Source organism: Thermobia domestica, chromosome 5 (genome assembly GCF_964235325.1).
Source record: "Thermobia domestica chromosome 5, izTheDome1.hap1.1, whole genome shotgun sequence".
NCBI lineage: Eukaryota > Metazoa > Arthropoda > Insecta > Zygentoma > Lepismatidae > Thermobia > Thermobia domestica.
Window position 1 is genome coordinate 197,955,433 of NC_137458.1, and position 19,940 is coordinate 197,975,372.

Below are 19,940 nucleotides of genomic sequence, written 5' to 3' on the forward strand. Positions count from 1 at the left end.
ATTCCCTGTTTATAGATCTGTGGGAATTGTGACGGATCTAGGCCCACTTTTTCGGACTTAGTTTCTGAACGAGTTTCCAGTTTTTTGTAAACAGGTGTGTACCAGAATGTAATAAACTCTCCTCCTTCCGACTTCTTTATTTTCATATCTAAATAGTTTATCTGCTTGTCTACTTTATTTCATTTTCTAGTCTAGTCCCTTTCTTTTCATCTTCCACGTCTCTTATGAATTTCTCCAGCTGCCTTTTCGTTCCCTTCCATATTCCTAAACAGTCGTCCACATAACGGTAAAAAAGAAGCAGTCTTTCTCCTCCTCGTTCTATCGCCTCCTTCTCCCATCGATTCATTATTATATCTGATAGTACTGGACCCAAAGAAGATCCTATATTAAGTCCTTCTTTCATTTTAACAATTTTGTCTCTGATTATACAGTATCCATTCTCCCACATGTCTCTAATTTTTTCCTTACCTTTTTATTGTCCTAATTTTCTATTCTCTTTTCACCCATTTCCTCTTCTATTATTCTCAATATTTCTTCTCTCTTAATGCTCGGGAACATACTCTTAACATCCAGACTGAATAGCAATGTGCTCTCATTTCTTATTTCTAATTTATCTATCATCCTCTTAACCATTTGCGTATTCTCTACTCTCCTACTTTCTTGTCCTTCTCTCACTGCCTCGGCTATCCTCTTAAGCTTTTTCTCCAATAGTTCTAACATATTATTCCTGCAGTTAAGCACCGGCCTCAACTTCACTATTTCTTTGTGGATTTTTGGAAATCCTTTCATCCTAGGTAACTTTCCTTCTTCTCTCACTAACCTCTTGAACCCTTTCTTTTTGCAGTCCTCTATAATCTTTTTCTTTACCTCTTCTTCGTGTCCTTTTTCCGCCACATCTTCATATGTCTCGTCTTTCAGATCTCCAAGTTTTTTCATACCATACTTTATCCATCACAACTATAGCTTCCCCTTTGTCAGCCTGTTCCACTACTATGTTCTTTCTCGTTCTTACCCTTTCCATTCCTATTTTCTCTTTCAGTCAGTTTGCCTCTTTGTCTTCTTGATTTGTTATTTACTATATTTACTAGTTTCCTCCGAATTCTGTTCCTATCTTCTTCATCTTATATTTCCTGAAGTGCTTCCTCTATTCCATAAAACGCTTCTTTCTTATCTACCTCCTCTTTTGCTACTTTGAATTTATATTCTAGACTTAAAAACTGCTTCTCTTCTTCAGTAATCTCAATATCTCCTATGATTACCACTCTTTTCTTGTCTTTTGTCTCTTCTTGTTTCCAGAATAGGCTGGATAGAGTCACAAGGAACATAGCAACAGAGAGAAAGAAAGGAACAAAAAATGGTTTGGAATAGAAAACCTACGCAAAGAAACACAGAAGATAAAGAGAATGATTCGGAAAGCAGGAATTAGGACGTACAGGAAAGGAGGAAGCAGAATAATTGAACTAGTCAGAAGAACCAAGAGAAAAGCAATAGCTGACAAAGATCAAAGGGAAGTAGTATATAGAGTAGGATGCGCGGAGTGTAACAAAATTTACATAGCAGAAACAAAAAAGAAAATGCAAGAAATCACTAAACAGCACCAGGATGATGTAAGATTAAAAAGGGACACAACAACGCGATATACAAGCATCAAAAAGAGACAAATCACAGGATAGGGTGGGAAGGAGCAGAGGTCATAGAAGTAGAGAAAATAATTTCGGTGAGAAAATGGAAGGAAGCCAGGGAGATTATGAAGGTAGGAGACAAGGTGATGAATTGGAATGCAGGATTAAATAAAGAATGGAAGATGATTCTGCTTAAAGAAGAAGAAATGGAAAGGGAGAAGAAAGAAAGAGAAGAAAAAATAAGGAAAATAAGGATAATTAGAGGACAGAATGTATCGAACGAGAAAAGTAAACTCTTAATTGGACACGTGTGCAGCTAAAAAGTGAAAGTGAAAGTCACACAAGTGTTACTTTTTAATGAAGGGGCGGAGCCTAATTAAAAGTTGATCTCCGGAGAGTATATAAGTGATGACCAACTCCCAAGCAGCCAGGAGTGGAAGTCTGATGAAGACACATTTATTGTGTTGAAACTGTTACGTGATAGTGTTTTTACATATTATCACATAGCCTTGCTCAGTGTGTTATTGTGTATTAGAATAACATCAATGGAAAGAAAATACTGATTCACACTAATATCTATATAGTTAATATGTTTGGTTTCTGCAATGCAGACAATTACTTGTTAATCAACTGAATGATTTAGAAATACCCTTATTCTGTAATATAAATACGGTTTGTAATTTTAAAGTCAATACATAATTGTGTAATTAATTAAATTAAATATTAAGATATCAGTTTTGTTACTTACCAATGCTGGTGCAATTCTTTCAAATTTGTCATTAACCATGTAATGTGAATATACAGCCATCATCATCAGACAGACTAGAACGATGTTTGCTACTTGTTTGGCTTTTCCTTGATTAAAGATAAATACATACATAAATCAATGATACTAGATATAACGATTACGACTTAACAAGTTTAATAGACATGGAAAATGCACTAATTACTAGTTTTTTTTCTTAATAAACACTAGCGTAAGTAAACATAACGCTAACTAAATTAAAGTTTATAATTTTCGCAGTACCGTCCACTAATTTCTACATTCTGCTAGGCTTTGTCATCGTAAAGGGGAAAGTAGATATCTTATTACGTCAGAAAGGACACTTTTGTAATAGATAGTGTTGCTTCAAAAGCTTTCCACATCACTACATGTACGCTCAAGTTCCATTTAGAACAGCACTTCCTGATCCTTTTAGCTATCAATGCTCGCCTATTAATAACGACTACAATTAATGTTTATTTTAAGGAAAATTTACATACTTATACAATTATTGCCATGTTATTTCCTAATTCCAATTTGTGGGCGAGTTGAGTTGATTTTAACGTCCCGTTCAGCAGCGAGGCTATATGAGACGTGGACCTACTGATTAACGTGGAATCCGAACCACATGAGCTCCCGCCGGGAATCGAACCCGGGTCTCCCACGCCAAAGGCGCGTACGCTAACCGCTTAGCCACAGAGGAGCTCCAATTTGTGGGCGAATCTTCGAAAGGCGAAAAATACGTAAACGCAGTAACAAGTAATATTTCAACATTTATGTGACTTCACAACTCGAAACGTTTACGGAAATGGAACTAAACGTGCAATAGATTCACTCCTTAATACACAAACTACATTTTGTTATGAGTCATGACATGCGGGCACTGCTAAGAAAGTAGGAATGGATTTTGACCGCCACAAACGATATCTGTCATTAACTTTATGATCCTAAAATAGTTAATCAGCTGAAGATCCATTTCTGCACGAGTTCACAAACAGAGTGACCCCCAAAGCAAGCAAAAGTTTAACTCGAGTCTTCACTTCCTCAAGTTCAATACAATCTCAGCTTAACGTAAGGGAACTTTGGGTAATGGTATTACATTACGTAGTATCATTACTGATGCTTGAATGATTTCCGTGTTTTCTTATAAATACAAAATAATCGTAGGTTTTAATATAAATATAAAATTCTTTCGAGAAATAAGTGAATACGTAGTCTGGCATAAATACTGTTACAAATTAAAAAAAAAAAAAGTAAAAACTAGCAATTTGGTGAAAAGTAATTTTGCATGCATAAAGGATATGAAGCATACATGATCTAACACCAGTTTGTATCAATCATACTTAAAGAAGTCTGCCGTTAGCACGCACACAGGCTTGGAGCCTGGTGGGCGACTCATAATGCTAACTAAATTAAAGTTTATAATTTTCGCAGTACCGTCTACTAATTTCTAGATTCTGCTAGTCTTTGTCATCGGAAGGAGAAAAGTAGATATCTTATTACGTCAGGAAGGGCACTTTTGTAATAGATATTGTTACTTCTAGCTTTCCACCTCACTACACGTACGCTCAAGTTCCATTTAGAACAGCACTTCCTGATCATTTTAGCTATCAATCGTTGTCTATTAATAACGACTATGATTACTGCACGCACTGTCTTCACAGGAAATGTCTCCACTGCAGTCAGTGAAGAGTGCTTCATGCTGTCAAATGTTATGGCTCTTCTTGAAGGCAATACCCTCAAGCACTGTCCACAGATTGTAATCCAGAGGATCAGTCAGTGCCGCTAGAAAGCCAATCATCAGCGGATATGATGTTAGCCACATTGTGCTCCTGCTCACAAGGCGAAATCAACCCATGAGTGGCTTCACTTCTGGGTTAATTTCGCATTGTGGACAGAGCAGAATCTTGTTGCAAATTCTGTAAGGCCGTTCTAAACAAGTTGGTGGTCAAGTCTTTGTTATAGCTCCAGCACAGTTTTGATATACCGGAGCACCAGTTTTCACGCCTTTCCTACAAAACTGAAGATGTCTGGTGCCATATTCTTAGTTTGATGCATCTGTGACTGCATGATTTTTGTATTTCTGGAACTTCCATAAGGTTTGCACTACTCTTCTCTATATTTAGACCAAGTTCTTGTCTTAATAAAGAATGAACCCTAAGTAACTTCTTAAGTTAGTTCTTGATTTAACAAGCATTGTACCTTAGCTGATCTTGTGGTCGGTTTCATGTAAAACTTTTGATAGCCAAAAGTAGGCATTTCCGCCTCTCCTACTTTTGGTATTTTATCTTAGTTTCGACATTCATTTTTCAACTTACCATGTAAATTTTACTTTAACATGGTCAGGGTTTTAAAATACCATACGAAAAGTTAGATTCAACAGAGAAGCTCTTATATTCCGCCAGTGACTTCTCTATATGCTAAGGGAAACGGGAAAATATTCAAGTCATATGTATTTTTCCCTAAAGAAAGAAAAAAAAAAACTGAAATTGAAGGTCATGTTTGAGTGACGTGAACTCCAATGTTTCTCGTCTCAGAATCTAATCCAGATGTCTTCTTGCTGTACATCTTAGTCAAAAGTTTTTGGTTTTGTGTTTAAATAGTCAAAGACAGCTCAGGATGAATGGAGATCTTTGACAAAAATTTCAATTGTGCAGCATCCTGATACAAGACCAGTATTTCGACACCCCCAAAGTAAAGAAATCGTAATTTTGTGAGAATTAAAAAAGTTCAGAATTCAATATGTAATTGAAATAATAAGTCTTACCTTTTATTGATGACACACTATATATATATATATATATACAGGGTGGGCCATTTTAATCAATCCATGGAAATATCTGAAAAATGATAAAAACATAGAAGAAATGTTTGAAGTACACGTTATATATTGCTAAGGGGGAAAACCAATTCCGCCAAAAGTACTCCTCTCCGCCCCCCGTAAATGGGGGTAACGGGGGGTAACTTTGAAATGTCAAATGGGAACATGGGTCGAGTAATACCTTGTTCGAAAGGTCTCGGAAAACTAAGTAACGCTGTACCAAAAGATGTTTCATATTTAGCACCAGTTTCAAAATGGCCGTCATGATATAGTTCGGAAACTCCAGTACCCGTAGTATGAAAACCATGGAAGTTAAATGAATGGAACAAAATTGAAATACGTAAATATCATAGGGCATATCGAATGATGTGATCCCTGTGATCCCAGCGGCTTCCCTGAAGGGGTCTTGGGGGCTAACTTCAAAATTTCAATGTCCGACCGGACAACGGTTCGGGTGTACGCTTGACCTACCCAATGCTGTTTGGAAGGCAGATTTCATGGATAGAGAGTTGGTGCACTGAGTTAATGCGGATGGCCACAGTTACATTTTGTTTAACTATTAGCTCTCATGTCATATCGTGAGCTTAAGGCTAGTTTTAGACGGAAGCATTTATCGTAGCACTTCTCGTAGCAAATATCGTATCATCGATATCCTACCGTGTAAAGTAGCAAATGCTATAGGATTTCCCATGCCATGGCATATCCTATGGCATTTCTTGCCGATAGAACCTGCTCTATTTCGTAGCATTTTTCACAGAATTTCTGCTCCGATTGCAGCGCCGTGGTGTGTTAAAAGGAAGCGAAAGATTGTGTGTCAAATATCCATGCTCTTTGTTTTGTGTGGGAAATTGAATTGTAATAAAGAAAAATGAGGGAGTAGGGATACGATTATTATGTTTATTAAAAAATATGAGGAACATCCTTGTTTGTACAAAGTTAAAAGTGTACAGTTTCACTATACGAATCCACACAGAAATTCATTTAAAAAACATTTCGTTTCATTTATTGTACCTTCAGCAATCATTTCTGAGGTGTGCTCTTGCATTCTCCGGTGCAGGTTCACTTTAACAGGTGGCAACGTGTAGTTTTACTATACGGATCCATAGTATAAGTAGTAGTAGTAGGAGGAGGAGGACGAGGAGTAAGTAGTAGTAGTAGTAGTAGTAGTAGTAGTAGTAGTAGGAGGAGGAGGAGGAGGAGTAATAGTAGTAGTAGTAGTAGTAGTAGTAGGAGGAGGAGGAGTAAGTAGTAGTAAGAGTAGAAGTAGGAGTACTTAGTAACAGTAGCAGTAGGTGCAGTAATAGTAGTAGCAGTAGTAGTAGGAATAGGAGTAGGAAGGAGGAGGAGTAGTAGTTGGAATAGGAGTTGTAGTAGTAGTAGTAGTAGTAGTGGGAACGGGTTAGAAGCCCCGAAGGGGTTAGTTGAGTTTTGTTCTCGATACAAAATGCGGAAATTACAAACTTGCCAAGATTTTATGGCAGCTTATTGAAGATTACGTGCATTTCAGGTTCGACTTTAATTTCTATATTTTCACTTAAATACGCATTTCAGATGTAGTGCACACCATATTTCCATTACTTATACACTACTCTATTAAAATATTAGAAATTTCTTCTGTAAATTTTAAAATCTATGGATCTGTATAGTATAACTGTACCGTTAAAAGTCCTTTGTATCATAATAAGCATATGCGAAAAAGGGCTTTAGAAAAAATAGTGACTGAAATATCTGTTTTTAGTTCTGGAGCCATAATTGCGCTCTTCTGCAGTGATTTGTTTCCTACGTCACGACAAAATGCTTATCAAAATGCTTCCGTGTAAAAGCACAATATACTTTTGATGCCATAGAATATTATACGAGATTTTTGGCAGCACATCTGCTAGGAGAAATGCTACGATAAATGCTTTCGTCTAAAACTAGCCTAAGGGACGAAACAGTGTGTACGTATATCCCTGAAATGCTTTCCGAATAACCAGCACACATTGCATAAAAGTTTCTGTGGCGACGGAGATTAGCAAATTCACACGTTTGTAAGTTCCAGCAACTGCATTATTCGACAACTTCTTTCGTATAACGTTCCTTCTGTTTTCGCATCAAATCATACTCAGCCATACAGATATGCGTTACCATTCAAATAAAATTTCACCTGTTTTAGTCACAACAGCGTCATCCTTACAAACAAATGTTTCAACCACAAAATACCTATTTGTAGCGTAGCCTTAATTTGCGAATTAAAGTAGAGTTTTCATTTGAACTTTCACAGTTACTTTCCACCCCACTCACATACAGAGCGCAGGAAGAGATTATTTTGCAGGACTTGGATTTCTCTCTATACATTATGGCAATTTTACTCTAACATTTTTATCTCTGTTGTATCATTCTCGAGCCTTGGAACGCCTCCGTGGTTTTCCTATTTAATTTTTATTATTTTCATTTTTCTCTAACCGTATTCATACTATGGGCACTAGACGTTTTCTTAGACACATTCACCATGTCTTGGCGATCATTTTGAAAACGGTGTCTCATGTCGAAAATATTCTTACAGAAGCTGTTTGATATTCATTTGTCTATGTAACGTGATGTTACTCGCTTCAAGTTGCTATTTGAAATTTTCAAGTTGGTCTCGGATACCTTTCAGTGGAGTCACCCCGATAAAACCTCTCGATGTGCCTTACATCAGTTACCTACTCCAGTTTTTCTTCTGTTGATTTATCTCCAATTGCTTTCATACTACGGATACTAAACCTTTCCTCTGACACGGATACTATGTTTCGGCGGCCTTTTGAGAGCACTGCCATTTCACCTCAATCGTTTTCACCTGCAAGATGTTTGATTTTGCAAGATTTATCGAACGAGGTACCACTCGACTCATGTTACTATTTGAAATTTTGAAGTTAGCCCCCAAGACCCCTTCAGGGAGGCCGCTGGGATCACAGGGATCACACCATTCGATATGCCCTATGATATTTACGTATTTCAATTTTGTTCCATTCATTTACCTTCCATGGTTTTCATACTACGGGTACTGGAGTTTCCGAACCATATCATGGCGGCCATTTTGAAACTGGTGCTAAATATGAAACATCTTTTGGTACAGCGTTACTTAGTTTTCCGAGACCTTTCGAACGAGGTATTAATCGACCCATGTTCCCATTTGACATTTCAAAGTTACCCCCCGTTACCCCCCATTTACGGGGGGCGGGGAGGAGTACTTTTGGAGGAATTGGTTTTCCCCCTTAGCACGTTATAACGTGTACTTCAAACATTTCTTCTATGTTTTATCATTTTTCAGATATTTTCGTGGATTGATTAAAATGGCCCACCCTGTATATACACAGGGTTGATTAATTCGTGTGTCAATTTCATTTGTTCACTGTGCAAAAGTGGTATGAGGTAAATCCGTGCAATTTGGTGTAACTTTAGACGAAGGACATAAGTTTTGTTTCGCTATAGAAGCATGTCACTCATACTAAAAATTGAAGAGATATAGGGTCAAAAGTCAAATTTCGATTTTTTCCTTATGGGACTGCAATGGTAAATTCTGAAAGAGCCTGAGAAAACGTAAATCGAAGTGGTAACAAATAAAAAGCTGTATGGTATGATTCTATGTCGCAAGCCGACCAAATATGCGTCAATCAAGTGTCGAAGTCAGAGGTCACGGTCAGATCAAGGTCACAGGTCATCTTGAGAACCCATTTGAATACACGGAAAACAACGCAATGTCCGTACCTCATCATGTGAAATGGGTACTTAAGGTGACCTGTGACCTTGATCTGACCGTGACCTCTGACCTTGACACTTGATTGACGCATATTTAGTCGCCTTGCGACATAGAATCATGCCATACAGCTTTTTATTTGTTATCGCTTCGATTTACGTTTTCTCAGGCTCTTTCAGAATTTACCATTGCAGTCCCATTAGGAAAAAATCGAAGTTTGACCTTTGACCCTATATCTCTTCAATCTTTAGTACGAGTGACATGCTTCTATAGCGAAATAAAACTTATGCCCTTCGTCTAAAGTTACACCAAATTGCACGGATTTACCTCATACCACTTTTGCACAGTGAACAAATGAAATTGACACACGAATTAATCAACCCTCTTAAAAAGAATATACGTATTACGAAGAATTATTTTGTCCAAACTATCGATCGCTGCGCCTCGGCTCGGTTATTGGAGAAACGAATACATAGTCTAGTTTATATTAATAGCCGCTAAATGTCAGTTGTCTTCTATTTTGCTTGGTAACCGTCTTATGTTTAAAATGGCTACGCCGAAGCAGAAATCATATTGTGTTATCGAGTTTGCGAAGTGCAATTCCGTGATTACTGTGCAAAGACGTTTCAGGTTGAGGTACCAAATTGATCCTCCAAATGGGTGGAACATTCGCAGATGGTATCGACAATTTGTAGATACAGGATGTGTATGTAAAGGAAAGAGTCCTGGCCGCCCTCTGTTCCTGAAGAAAATGTTGCACGAATTCAAACTGCTTTCCAACGTAGTCCTTCAAAATCAACTCGTCGTGTCAGTCAGGAGTTACAAGTGCCGACAACAACAATTTGGCGTGTTTTGAGACGTCGGTTAGTTATGAAGCCGTACAAGTTACAGCTGTTACAAGCTCTGCGTCCTGATGACAAACGCAAACATGTGGCATTTTGTAACGAGATTCTGGATGCTATTGACAATGATAACACTTTTACACAACGCATCGTGTTCAGTGATGAAACGACTTTCCGTGTTAGTGGTCAGGTAAACAAACAAAATGTTAGAATTTGAGGCCTACAGAACCCACATGCAGTCACTGAACATGTACGAGATTCGCCCAAAGTCAATGTCTTTTGTGCGATATCCCGATCATCTGTTTACGACCCACTCTTCTTTAATGGAAACACGGTTAACAGTCAGCAGTATCTCGCTATGTTACAAAACTGGTTGTTTCCGAGGCTGCACGAAGACAACTTCATTTTTCAACAAAACGGGGTGCGTGAATAACTGAATGAAACTCTACCGAACCGTTGGATTGGTTGTCAAGGAGCTAGCGACTTAGCATGTCTCAGCTGGCCTCCACGGTCACCGGACTTGACCCTGTGACTTCTTCCTGTGGGGTTTTGTTAAAGACAACGTTTATGTATCATCACTCCCACAGAACCTGGAAGAGTTGAAGAACCGGATCCGTACTGCCATAACATCAGTGACGCAGGACACGCTTGTCCGAGTATGGGAGGAATTTGAGTATCGATGTGATATTGTTCGTGTCGCTGATGGAGAACATATTGAACACCTGTAATCTGAACTTGAGAGGTTCGTAAATATGTGTGTAAAATTTCATATTCGTATGTCTTAAAGTTTAATAAATATATGCATCGAAATACGTATATTCTTTATGAAACAGGGTATATATATAATCATTCTCGGATTCGAACTCGCTCTCTATTTGGTGACTTTTGTACCCTCTTATGGTAAATCAGGAAAATGTTGGAGTCCTGTTTGAGCAAGAAATACTCAGATAAACTGGGTCGCCCTTTTCTTTATAATAATAATAATAATAATAATAATAATAATAATAATAATAATAATAATAATAATAATAAAATTGTATTTTTTCCGATGTTACTTTCTGTTACCTTAACCTTAATATAAAGTTTCACTTTATATGAATTGGTTGAAGAAATGTGTATAGATACTTTTTTTACTATAAACCTTAGTGACATTTTGTTACTGAACTAAAAACTGACGAGAACTACAGAAGATTGTTCGGTTTATACTGGATCAATCTTGAAGAGTACTAACATTACGGGAAACCTCGCCACCAACATCCATAATATTGTAATGGATTCCCAACATTGTGGACTATCGCCCGACATCGGAGTTTCCCTCGGAGCACATTACAATAAAGTAAAAGGAAAGGGAATTCGGTCCCACTCCTCCCTGCAAGCATCCACGGACCAGGGAGGGTGTCCGGAGACCGGTCTTGGAGACCTTTTTTCAGCAGGCCAAAGCTGCTGGCATCACAGTTTTTCACAGTAATATTTCCAAGCGAAATGACATAAATTCCTAATCTCCGTTCCATTTCCTTGGAACCCGTTAAGCTTTGGTGACACTGAACGTAGCAAAACAAGACATTTAAGGTTTTATATATATATATATATAAACATATTGTTCCCAGATAAAGGTGAGTTCTTACAACCGTTTCAGTCGCAGTTTCGTTATCGACAAGAGATAAAGTTTACACTGAAGAGATATCGACGCGCTGGAAAGACAAGCTTTCGGAACAGGCTGTTGCGGCTGTAAAGGCAATGGTTGTCGTTTGTTACTAATGATTCTAAGCATTGGAAGTCCAGATCTGGAGTTGAGAGCGGCTTCGTCTGAATATTCTCAGGAATGTATCGTAATATGCACTTGATACATTGTCACTGCACTGGATGGTCAATGTACTTTATCGCACCGGTGTAGTCGTGTGTATTAGTTGGAATATTCGTGTGTTGATCAGGTTGATCAAATAGTTCGTGCGAGACGCGGTCAACAGGGAGCGTGACAAGTGGTATATAGTTTGTCATAGTTCGTCAGTGATGATTGGATGGAAGAGAACGACACGTAGTATATCGGCGTCATCCACAAATAAGCATGTCACTAAACATCACAGTAATAAACAAAACAGTTTTTCCCATTAAACTGTCACTTCCTGGAGACCTGAAATCGAAGGAGAAAAACAAGAGAATAGATGGGTTTCCAATGTTTTCTCCTGTTGTCCCCGTTACACTTCTTGTCGAGGTTGGGTATTCAAACCTGGAACACAGTGCAACATGCAGATTTGCACATCTATATTTTGCATACCAATATATAAATATTTAAGTAAATTTCACATGAGATATTTCACATTCGATTACGTAAATGTATCTATAAGAATAAGTTACCACTATTTTAATAATAATATTGAAAAATCGTTCTATATCCCATTCCTACTAACAAATAGTTAGAAATTTTATTAAAATACTGAATATATATCTAAAAGACAAAAAGAAAACAGAGATTATTCTAAATGGATAGAAACCTGCTATAAAGGCAACAGTAAGCCCGGAATTCACCTATTGTTGGAACTACACATCTCATTTCGAAGATACAGCAGAATAATAGGTATCCGAAATCCTATTCCGGGACCAGTATTTTCACACATTTTGAAGGGCTAGTGTCTGTTTACCATGGCTGTCGTAGCGAATCAAGAAAAACAAGTATATTAGCTTTCCAGACAGGAGTATCAGATGTAGTATCTGAAAAATTAATATTATTAATTAGATGTAATAGTAGTACTCATGTTTCTTGGAAAACAAGTGAAAAGTATATTTATGTCTCTTTTCGCTACCCTTCCTCGATATCACTTTTAAAACATTTTCTTTCAGTCGTTTCATTTTTAAAGGAAACACAAAGATACTTCTGGCAACGGTGGGCGGAGCTCTGCGAGCATGCCTGTGAGAACAGAACAGCAACCGAACGCCAAGGAAATTTACTGTTTTTAACCTTTTCTTGGAGAATGAGAACTACATATATACTTGAAATATATAATAAAACGAAATTATTTCTATGTAAATATTGTATCTATGTAACTCAGTTTATATAGCTGTAATTTGTAAAGCTATAATGAACAACCAGAAGTTTCAAAACAAAACCATATGGGCATTGTTTACGTGACTTCACATTTTCGTTCCAAGAGGGAAACATTACATGGGGCATGTACAACCCTCATCTCGCACTCATGGCGGAGAAAAACACTGATATCAAATCTTAATATTGTAATTTAAGGAACAAATTAAAAAGTAAACAGTGTATAGTGTCAAATAAAACAATATATTATACAATCATTAGAATTACGTGACAACTATTAATAAAATATTAAAGAATAAAGTTATAGTAATTGGACATAGAAGTACAGCTCCCAGAAAGAAACCGTTACTCTGAAAACACAAAGAAAGGGTTTGATCTCTTTGAAAAGTGAGCATGCAGAGCGCGAGCTTCTGTTTTTCGAAGTATTCTGTACGTAACAAAAGCAAGAGAAGGAGAATTTCTGCAATCTCTAGTTAGTTCTCAATCAGACCTGGATCAGTTTTTAGTTGTCAGTTATAGGTTCAAGTGTAGACAGTTTGCAGTTAGTCAATGTTATTCCGTATTTCGGATAGTTTTTCAACTATTCACTCAACAATTTGAAGACATTATGCGAATATATTTCCAATTTATTATTGGAACTCAGAAAATATTGTTTAATTAGTGTGTACTATGAGAGTTTACCCAAGGATATTTATCGGTGACGTTTTGTATCTCGAAGTGATCCGTTCGTTACGAATTTCAAGATAAAATTATAAACCTGTGAAATATATATTTGGTCTAGGAATTAATTCGTGCGGGTGGACAAGAGATGGCGCAACGAACGGAGCGTCCCACAGTTCCGTGTATCCACACATGTGTTGCAAACCCCTGTCATCGCGTATCGTTCGTAGTATAGGGCAGTGGATTAAAGCGTCAACAACACCAGTTTGTAGTTAAGTGAACATGGCGCAATTTGTGCCTGATAAAGTGTTTTTGCGGGGTGTCCTGCTGCATTACTTTAACATGCAGAAAAGTGCGACTGAAAGCCATCGGTGGAAGTGTATGGTGACCATGCTCTAGCTGAGCGAACGTGTCAGAAGTGGTTTGCACGGTTTAGAAGTGGTGATTTCGGCTTGGCAGACCAAGAGCGAGCTGGACAGCCAAAAAAATTTCAAGACGAAGAATTGACAGCATTGCTCGAGCAGGATTCGTGTCAAACGCAGGAACAACTTGCAGCAGCATTAGGTGTTGATCAAACAACAGTCTCCAAACGCTTGAAAGCCATGGGAATGATTCAAAAGATGTCACATTGGGTTCCACATGAATTGAAAGACAGAGACGTTGAAAGACGAAAAACCATTTGCGAATTGCTGCTTCAACGACAGAGCAGAAAGGGGTTTCTGCATCGAATTATTACGGGTGATGAGAAGTGGATCCATTACGAGAACCCTAAACGAAAAAAGGCCTGGGTGAAACCAGGTGAACCAGGTCCATCACAACCAAAACGAGATATTCACTGTGCAAAGGTTATGCTGTGCATATGGTGGGATATGAAAGGTGTGGTGTACTATGAGCTGCTGCAACCGGGTGAAACTATGAATGGAGAACGTTATCGACGACAATTAATGCGTTTGAAGCAAGCTCTGGCCAGAACACGACCAGAATGGGAGAACAGACATGATAAACTTATTGTTCAACATGATAACGCTCGCCCACATGTCGCAAAACCGGTCAAAACCTATTTAGAAAATGTCGGATGGGAAGTTTTACCCCACCCGCCGTATTCACCAGACGTTGCTCCTTCGGACTACTACTTGTTCGATTGCATGAACAACGATTTGATTGGACAGCGGTTTACTTCTTCAGAAGATATCGAAACATGGGTCTCTGACTGGATCGCTTCCAAGGATGAGGACTTCTTTCGCCACGGAATCCGTACATTGCCTGACAGATGGGTGAAAGTGGTGGCTAGCGATGGACAATATTTTTCTTAAGGTATTTATGTATTTTGTGTTTGTACTACAGCTTCAATGTGTGCGTACCAACCGCACGAATTAATTCCTAGACCAAATATTTATCTTTAAAAGTCGTAGATAGTGGTGTCTTACTTTTATTAACACGGCTAGTGGTTCCATATATCGTAAAAAGTATATATATATCAGCGATTTTTTTTAAAGTGGTATTGCATCGCAGTTTCCGATGCAAAAGCATGGAAATGCGGTACAAACTGAAAAATTTATCACAAATTGTGATGCATTTTTGCATCTTTCATTATTACCACGGAAGCTAAAATACGCAGCCAGATGAAAAAAAATATTACTATCATTTCAAGAATCTTTTCTTTCAAGGGTCGGTTGCTGAAGAAAAAAAAAATGTCTCGACTTTAAACTAGAAAACAGTTTTCCACTCTGTCTTTCCTTCTCTTTGTCGGTTTGTTGCTAGTGGGTCATCCTTTCAGACCTTCTCAAGTTTCGGGTCATCCTATCTTTATTTCTGAGTGCAATAAAAAAATACCTTGAAGGAAACGCTCAATGGCAGCCAGTGGCGGCGGTTGGACGTTAAAAGTGGGGGGGCAAGACATGATCTGAACAATTGTATATCAATGTTAGATTTCCTGATTGTTTCTAACACTGTTTGATGAAAGGTTGTATAACTAATAGGATACTATCTTTTTTCACTTAAAATACCGCATATCGTATTTCTATTTTATTAAGTAAATTCATAAGAGCAATACAGATAGGTACTAGCCCTTTATATTCTTAAACAACGAAAGTGTAAGAAGAGATTTGAGTTCTTGCTCATGAACATCTTAAAATTCTGTCTGGAAAATTGTGTGATCAGATTATTTAATAAATTTGCTAAACAAATAAATAGAAGGGATAATATTAATCATAGTAATGAATAATGATGCTTGTTTTGGAGAAGTTACATTGAAACTGGAAATTAATGAACAACTTATACTTTTCATTCCGCGCATGCCATTAAATGAATGTTTTTACTCTAAGAAAATAAAATACAGTAAGTACTTCAAGCATATGCTGACATTTAAGGAAATATGCAATTGCAATATTAATTGCTTTGAATTGCAATTAAAACGCAATTCCTGTAGTTTTCTTAACTCCACGCGAAGACAAGTAACCAATACGTACTCACGCAATGGCAAATATATGGCACCATTTTTTCTATGAAACAGTAATACAATACAAAACCTTTACCAGGGTCCACATTCTGGAAAATAAGTGAAAGTCAGGGAAAGGTCAGGAAGTAAAAATGTATCAGGTGAAGTCAGGGAAATCGCAGATTGGTCAGGGAAAGTCAGGGAAAAATAGATTTAGGTCCATTGTTCAATTACTGAATTTATAAAGTAGGGTTGATTTCTTTACTGTTAATGGATGCAAAATCTGGTGTTCTCAATGATGATATTGAGGGAGTCAGTGTTCTCTGATATAGTTGTTGAAACTAATTTTCTGCGAAAAACACATATCTAACTGCATCCTGGCATATTTGCTCAAAAGGGTAGACGCTGTTCTAGAAGAATTGCATGGTGCCAAGAGGATATGTGGACAAATGGCTGAGAACGCTAAGAAATAGTATCTACAACTCACAGTGAAAGCTCAGACTTAAGAATTTAAGGAACACTCGAGCGAATTCATAGCCAATGACAGAGATTGCATTGGACTTGATGAGTTTTTTACTTAGTCTTAGGAAATGGGAACAACTTCGTTGACTTATAGTCAGTTATGAAATTGTGTTTTATCTTCTTTCACGGAAACGCATTTTTTGAAAGTGATTTCACAATAAATAAAATTCTCATTGATGACAACTTACAAGAAGAATCTCTGGTGGCTCAGCGGATCATATATGATTCTGTGATGAGAATAGATGGATCTTCAGGATTAATAATTACAAGAGGTATGACAAATTCGTGAGAAGCTCAATGAGACAATATCAGGTGTATTTGGAAAAGAAAAGAGAAATAAATACTGGAGACGAGAAGAGGAGAGAGAAACGGAGGATACAGCAACAACTAAAGGAGCTGGAGGAAGAAGAGAAAAAAATTAAACTGCGGAGACGACAAGAGGGATATTCAGATCAATGGGAAGAAAACTATGCGAGAAAGGATGAAAACAAATTTCTAAATGGGTTGCATTTAACAACTGCACCAGCAAAAGTATGTGTTACATAATGTGTGTGTGTGTGTTTTTTTTATATAATCAGTAAAATCATGTATGAATTGTTTATTACTATAGTATATTATTATAATATTGTAATTGGTATTCTAATGTGTATTTTTTTTTCATATCTTAAGTACTCTGTATACTGCACACTTTCGTTTGTAACTTTACATTTTGTATAATATGTAGGCCTAATCAATATCGGCCTAATGCACATGTTTGTAAATTTACATTCGTTTGGAAAGAAAATTAAAAAAAAGAAAGAAACAGAAGCGGAAGAAAACAAGACCAAATATTGGGAGTGTAGAGGCTGGGATTTCTTTCTTTTTTCTATATTTTTAAGTTATTCAGGGGTCAGGGAAATCTGGAACTTTCGTCATGGAAAGTCAGGGAAAAGTCAGAGATCTTTTCTTCAAATTGTGTGGACACCCTATTTACATTTTCAAATAAAACTATATAAATTGGGTCGTCACTTCAAAAAAGTGGGGGGGCAACTGCCCCCTCTTGCCCCCCCTAATCGCCGCCCATGATGGCAGCACAGAAAACAAGTTCAAACTATAAGGACCTAGCCGATATATGATGTAGCATGAATGGGGTTTGGATATGGTCAGTATAACGCAAAAGTGCGAACACTAGATCGATGGAACAATAACGCATTGTTCTGCTCGAAAATACAGAGAAATACACTCATCATTCTCTCTCTTTTCTTTTCGCTTTTCATTTGAAGTATTGATATACCGGATGCACATTTACGCCCTGTAAAAACCAACATACAGTTTTTGCAAGATTTCTCCCCGAGAGACGCCACGAACCTAACTCAAAAAACATCCCGGCCAAAGGAAATCTCTCTCTACATATAATCATTCTATAATTATTCATTATAGTACAGAAAATGCGATACAAAATTTACAAATTGCGATACAAATTGAACTTTGTATCGCAATTTGCTACACAAAATGTATCTTCTAAATGTGGTGTAAATTTACGGATGAATAATCAGTAGTGAGTTACATTTACGAAATGTGGAGAATCAGTAGTGACGTGTGCTTATTTAGTTAGATAATAGTAGTAAAAAGTCAAACTACAAGGCGAGGACTATGCTAAAACCTTAATACTACTTAATAAGAATGGAAGCGGTTTGAAGGAAGTTTCAGTTCACCTTATGCAGTCTTTTCGACACAATATCTACAACGTTACCCGAATGGAGAATTCTAAGTGGAGCAAAGGACAACCGTACGAGTGAAGCAGATGGATAAAGAAAACAATACACGTGATATGAAGTTACAATCATCTTTGGTTAAATATTGTCTGTTAATTCTATCGGTTTAACGTCTTCAATAGAAAAAACTGGTTTCCGAGGCTTTCGGTATACAGATGATGTGTTGCTTTGTAAGGCGATTTGTCCTGAAGGCGTTTGAGGAAATCCTCTTCTAGTAACAGCAAAAGTCACCATGTTCCAAAATTCTAAAATAGTGTGAAAACGTAGTAGTACTTCCAATTTTAAATTTGATTAAAGCTATATGTCTAAGCTTACAATTGTATTTTCAATTCCTCTAATATTAGTGGAGAAAGGTATCAATTTAGTATTGGGCGGTAAATCTTGTTTCGGCAAAAAAAGGAAGAGACGACCCTGTATCTATTATTATTGGTAAAATGTCTGTATTCACTCGTATATTAATAAGTAGGTTATTTTCTTCTATATTGTTTAAATTCTTACATTCCCTTGGGTCATTTGAAGCTACGTTACAGAAGAGAGAATTACGAATTTAGGGTTTATTTCTCTCACTAGCTGAGCATACTGTATAAGACTGTTTTTCCTTTTTTCTGTACGCTGTTTATTATTTTGAAAACAGCTACAAGCTCCGTGGCATTTCTTGAAGCAAATACTGACAGTTTCGAGTTTAAAATTTTTATTATTATTTCTGTCCGAATTATTATTACTTCTGTATTATTATTATTCCTTCCATTCCTATTCCTATTCTTTTCACAATTGCCTATTCGTTGTTGGCCATTACAACCGTTCCTGTTTCTTCTAAATTGTGATCCCCTCACAGCATTTTGCGCAACTAACAAAGAAAGTTCTTCCATTTGGTTGGCAAGCCTGCTAATACCTGATGAACTATTCGCTGCTGATTGGCTAGTCAGTAGGGGAGGAAAGGGATTGTGACGAATGTGCCTGCTGGGGGCGGGGGTGGGCAGGTTGGTGTTTGATTTTGAGGAACACCCTGTAGCGGGAGTGCGAAAGAAAGCATTGTTCGGTTGTTGTCCATATATAGGTATAGAAGAGTCAGCAACGGCAGGTAGATGCAGGTCACTAGTAGGCACTCGTAATGCGTTAGAAGGTTGTTCACAAAGGGAATAAATAGCCTGCGACAACTCCACATAACCTCTTCTTTCATGAGATCTGCGCGGTCTCCAATGAGTGAAGGTAGTTTTATAGTATTTGTAGTGTTTGAGAGGTTTCTATTGCAACTTTCTACATGAAGTTCCTTTCTAATCCTTTTCCTGTCTTCGGTTGCTTGTGGTGTAACTTATCTTATTAATTTTCTTAAAAAGTAGGCATCAATAGGTTCATTCTCGCCCTGTTATATTTGAAAAATTTCGAATTCCGTCCTGTAGGTTGGTAATTTGGGACGACTAAGATTTATCAATTTACTTTTAATTGTTCATAAGTAAGTGTCTAATTGGTTTTGAGTTTTTAATTAGAGTACCAAATCTAAGGCAACGTTCTGTAAATACATTGGAAGTAATTCTTTGTTTTTTCTACTGTCCATGACTGCAGTAACGTCAAATAGTCAAACAGCATTAAGAACACGATTAGGATCTTCAGCAATTTGACCTAAGTATTTAGTTAAGTGTGGAATGTTGAAAGACGGGTGAAAGTTCAGCCATATTTATTATATTGTCTGTGAAAGTGTTCTTGCCTGACCTAGTCTGTGGCATAAAGTTTAAACAGTTAGTTTACTTGATATGTTGAAGA

General features: G+C 37.3%; 1 protein-coding gene across 1 annotated transcript in view; it reads right to left on the bottom strand.

Moving 5' to 3' along the window:
- The window catches only part of LOC145686333 (putative acetylcholine receptor chaperone), a 99,117-nt gene that overhangs the window by 17,767 nt on the left and 61,410 nt on the right, over window positions 1-19,940 (bottom strand). Inside the window, exon 3 of the mRNA XM_081759551.1 lies at window positions 2,371-2,477. Coding sequence (XP_081615677.1) covers window positions 2,371-2,477 — 107 coding nt within the window. The remainder of the gene's footprint in view (window positions 1-2,370; window positions 2,478-19,940) is intronic.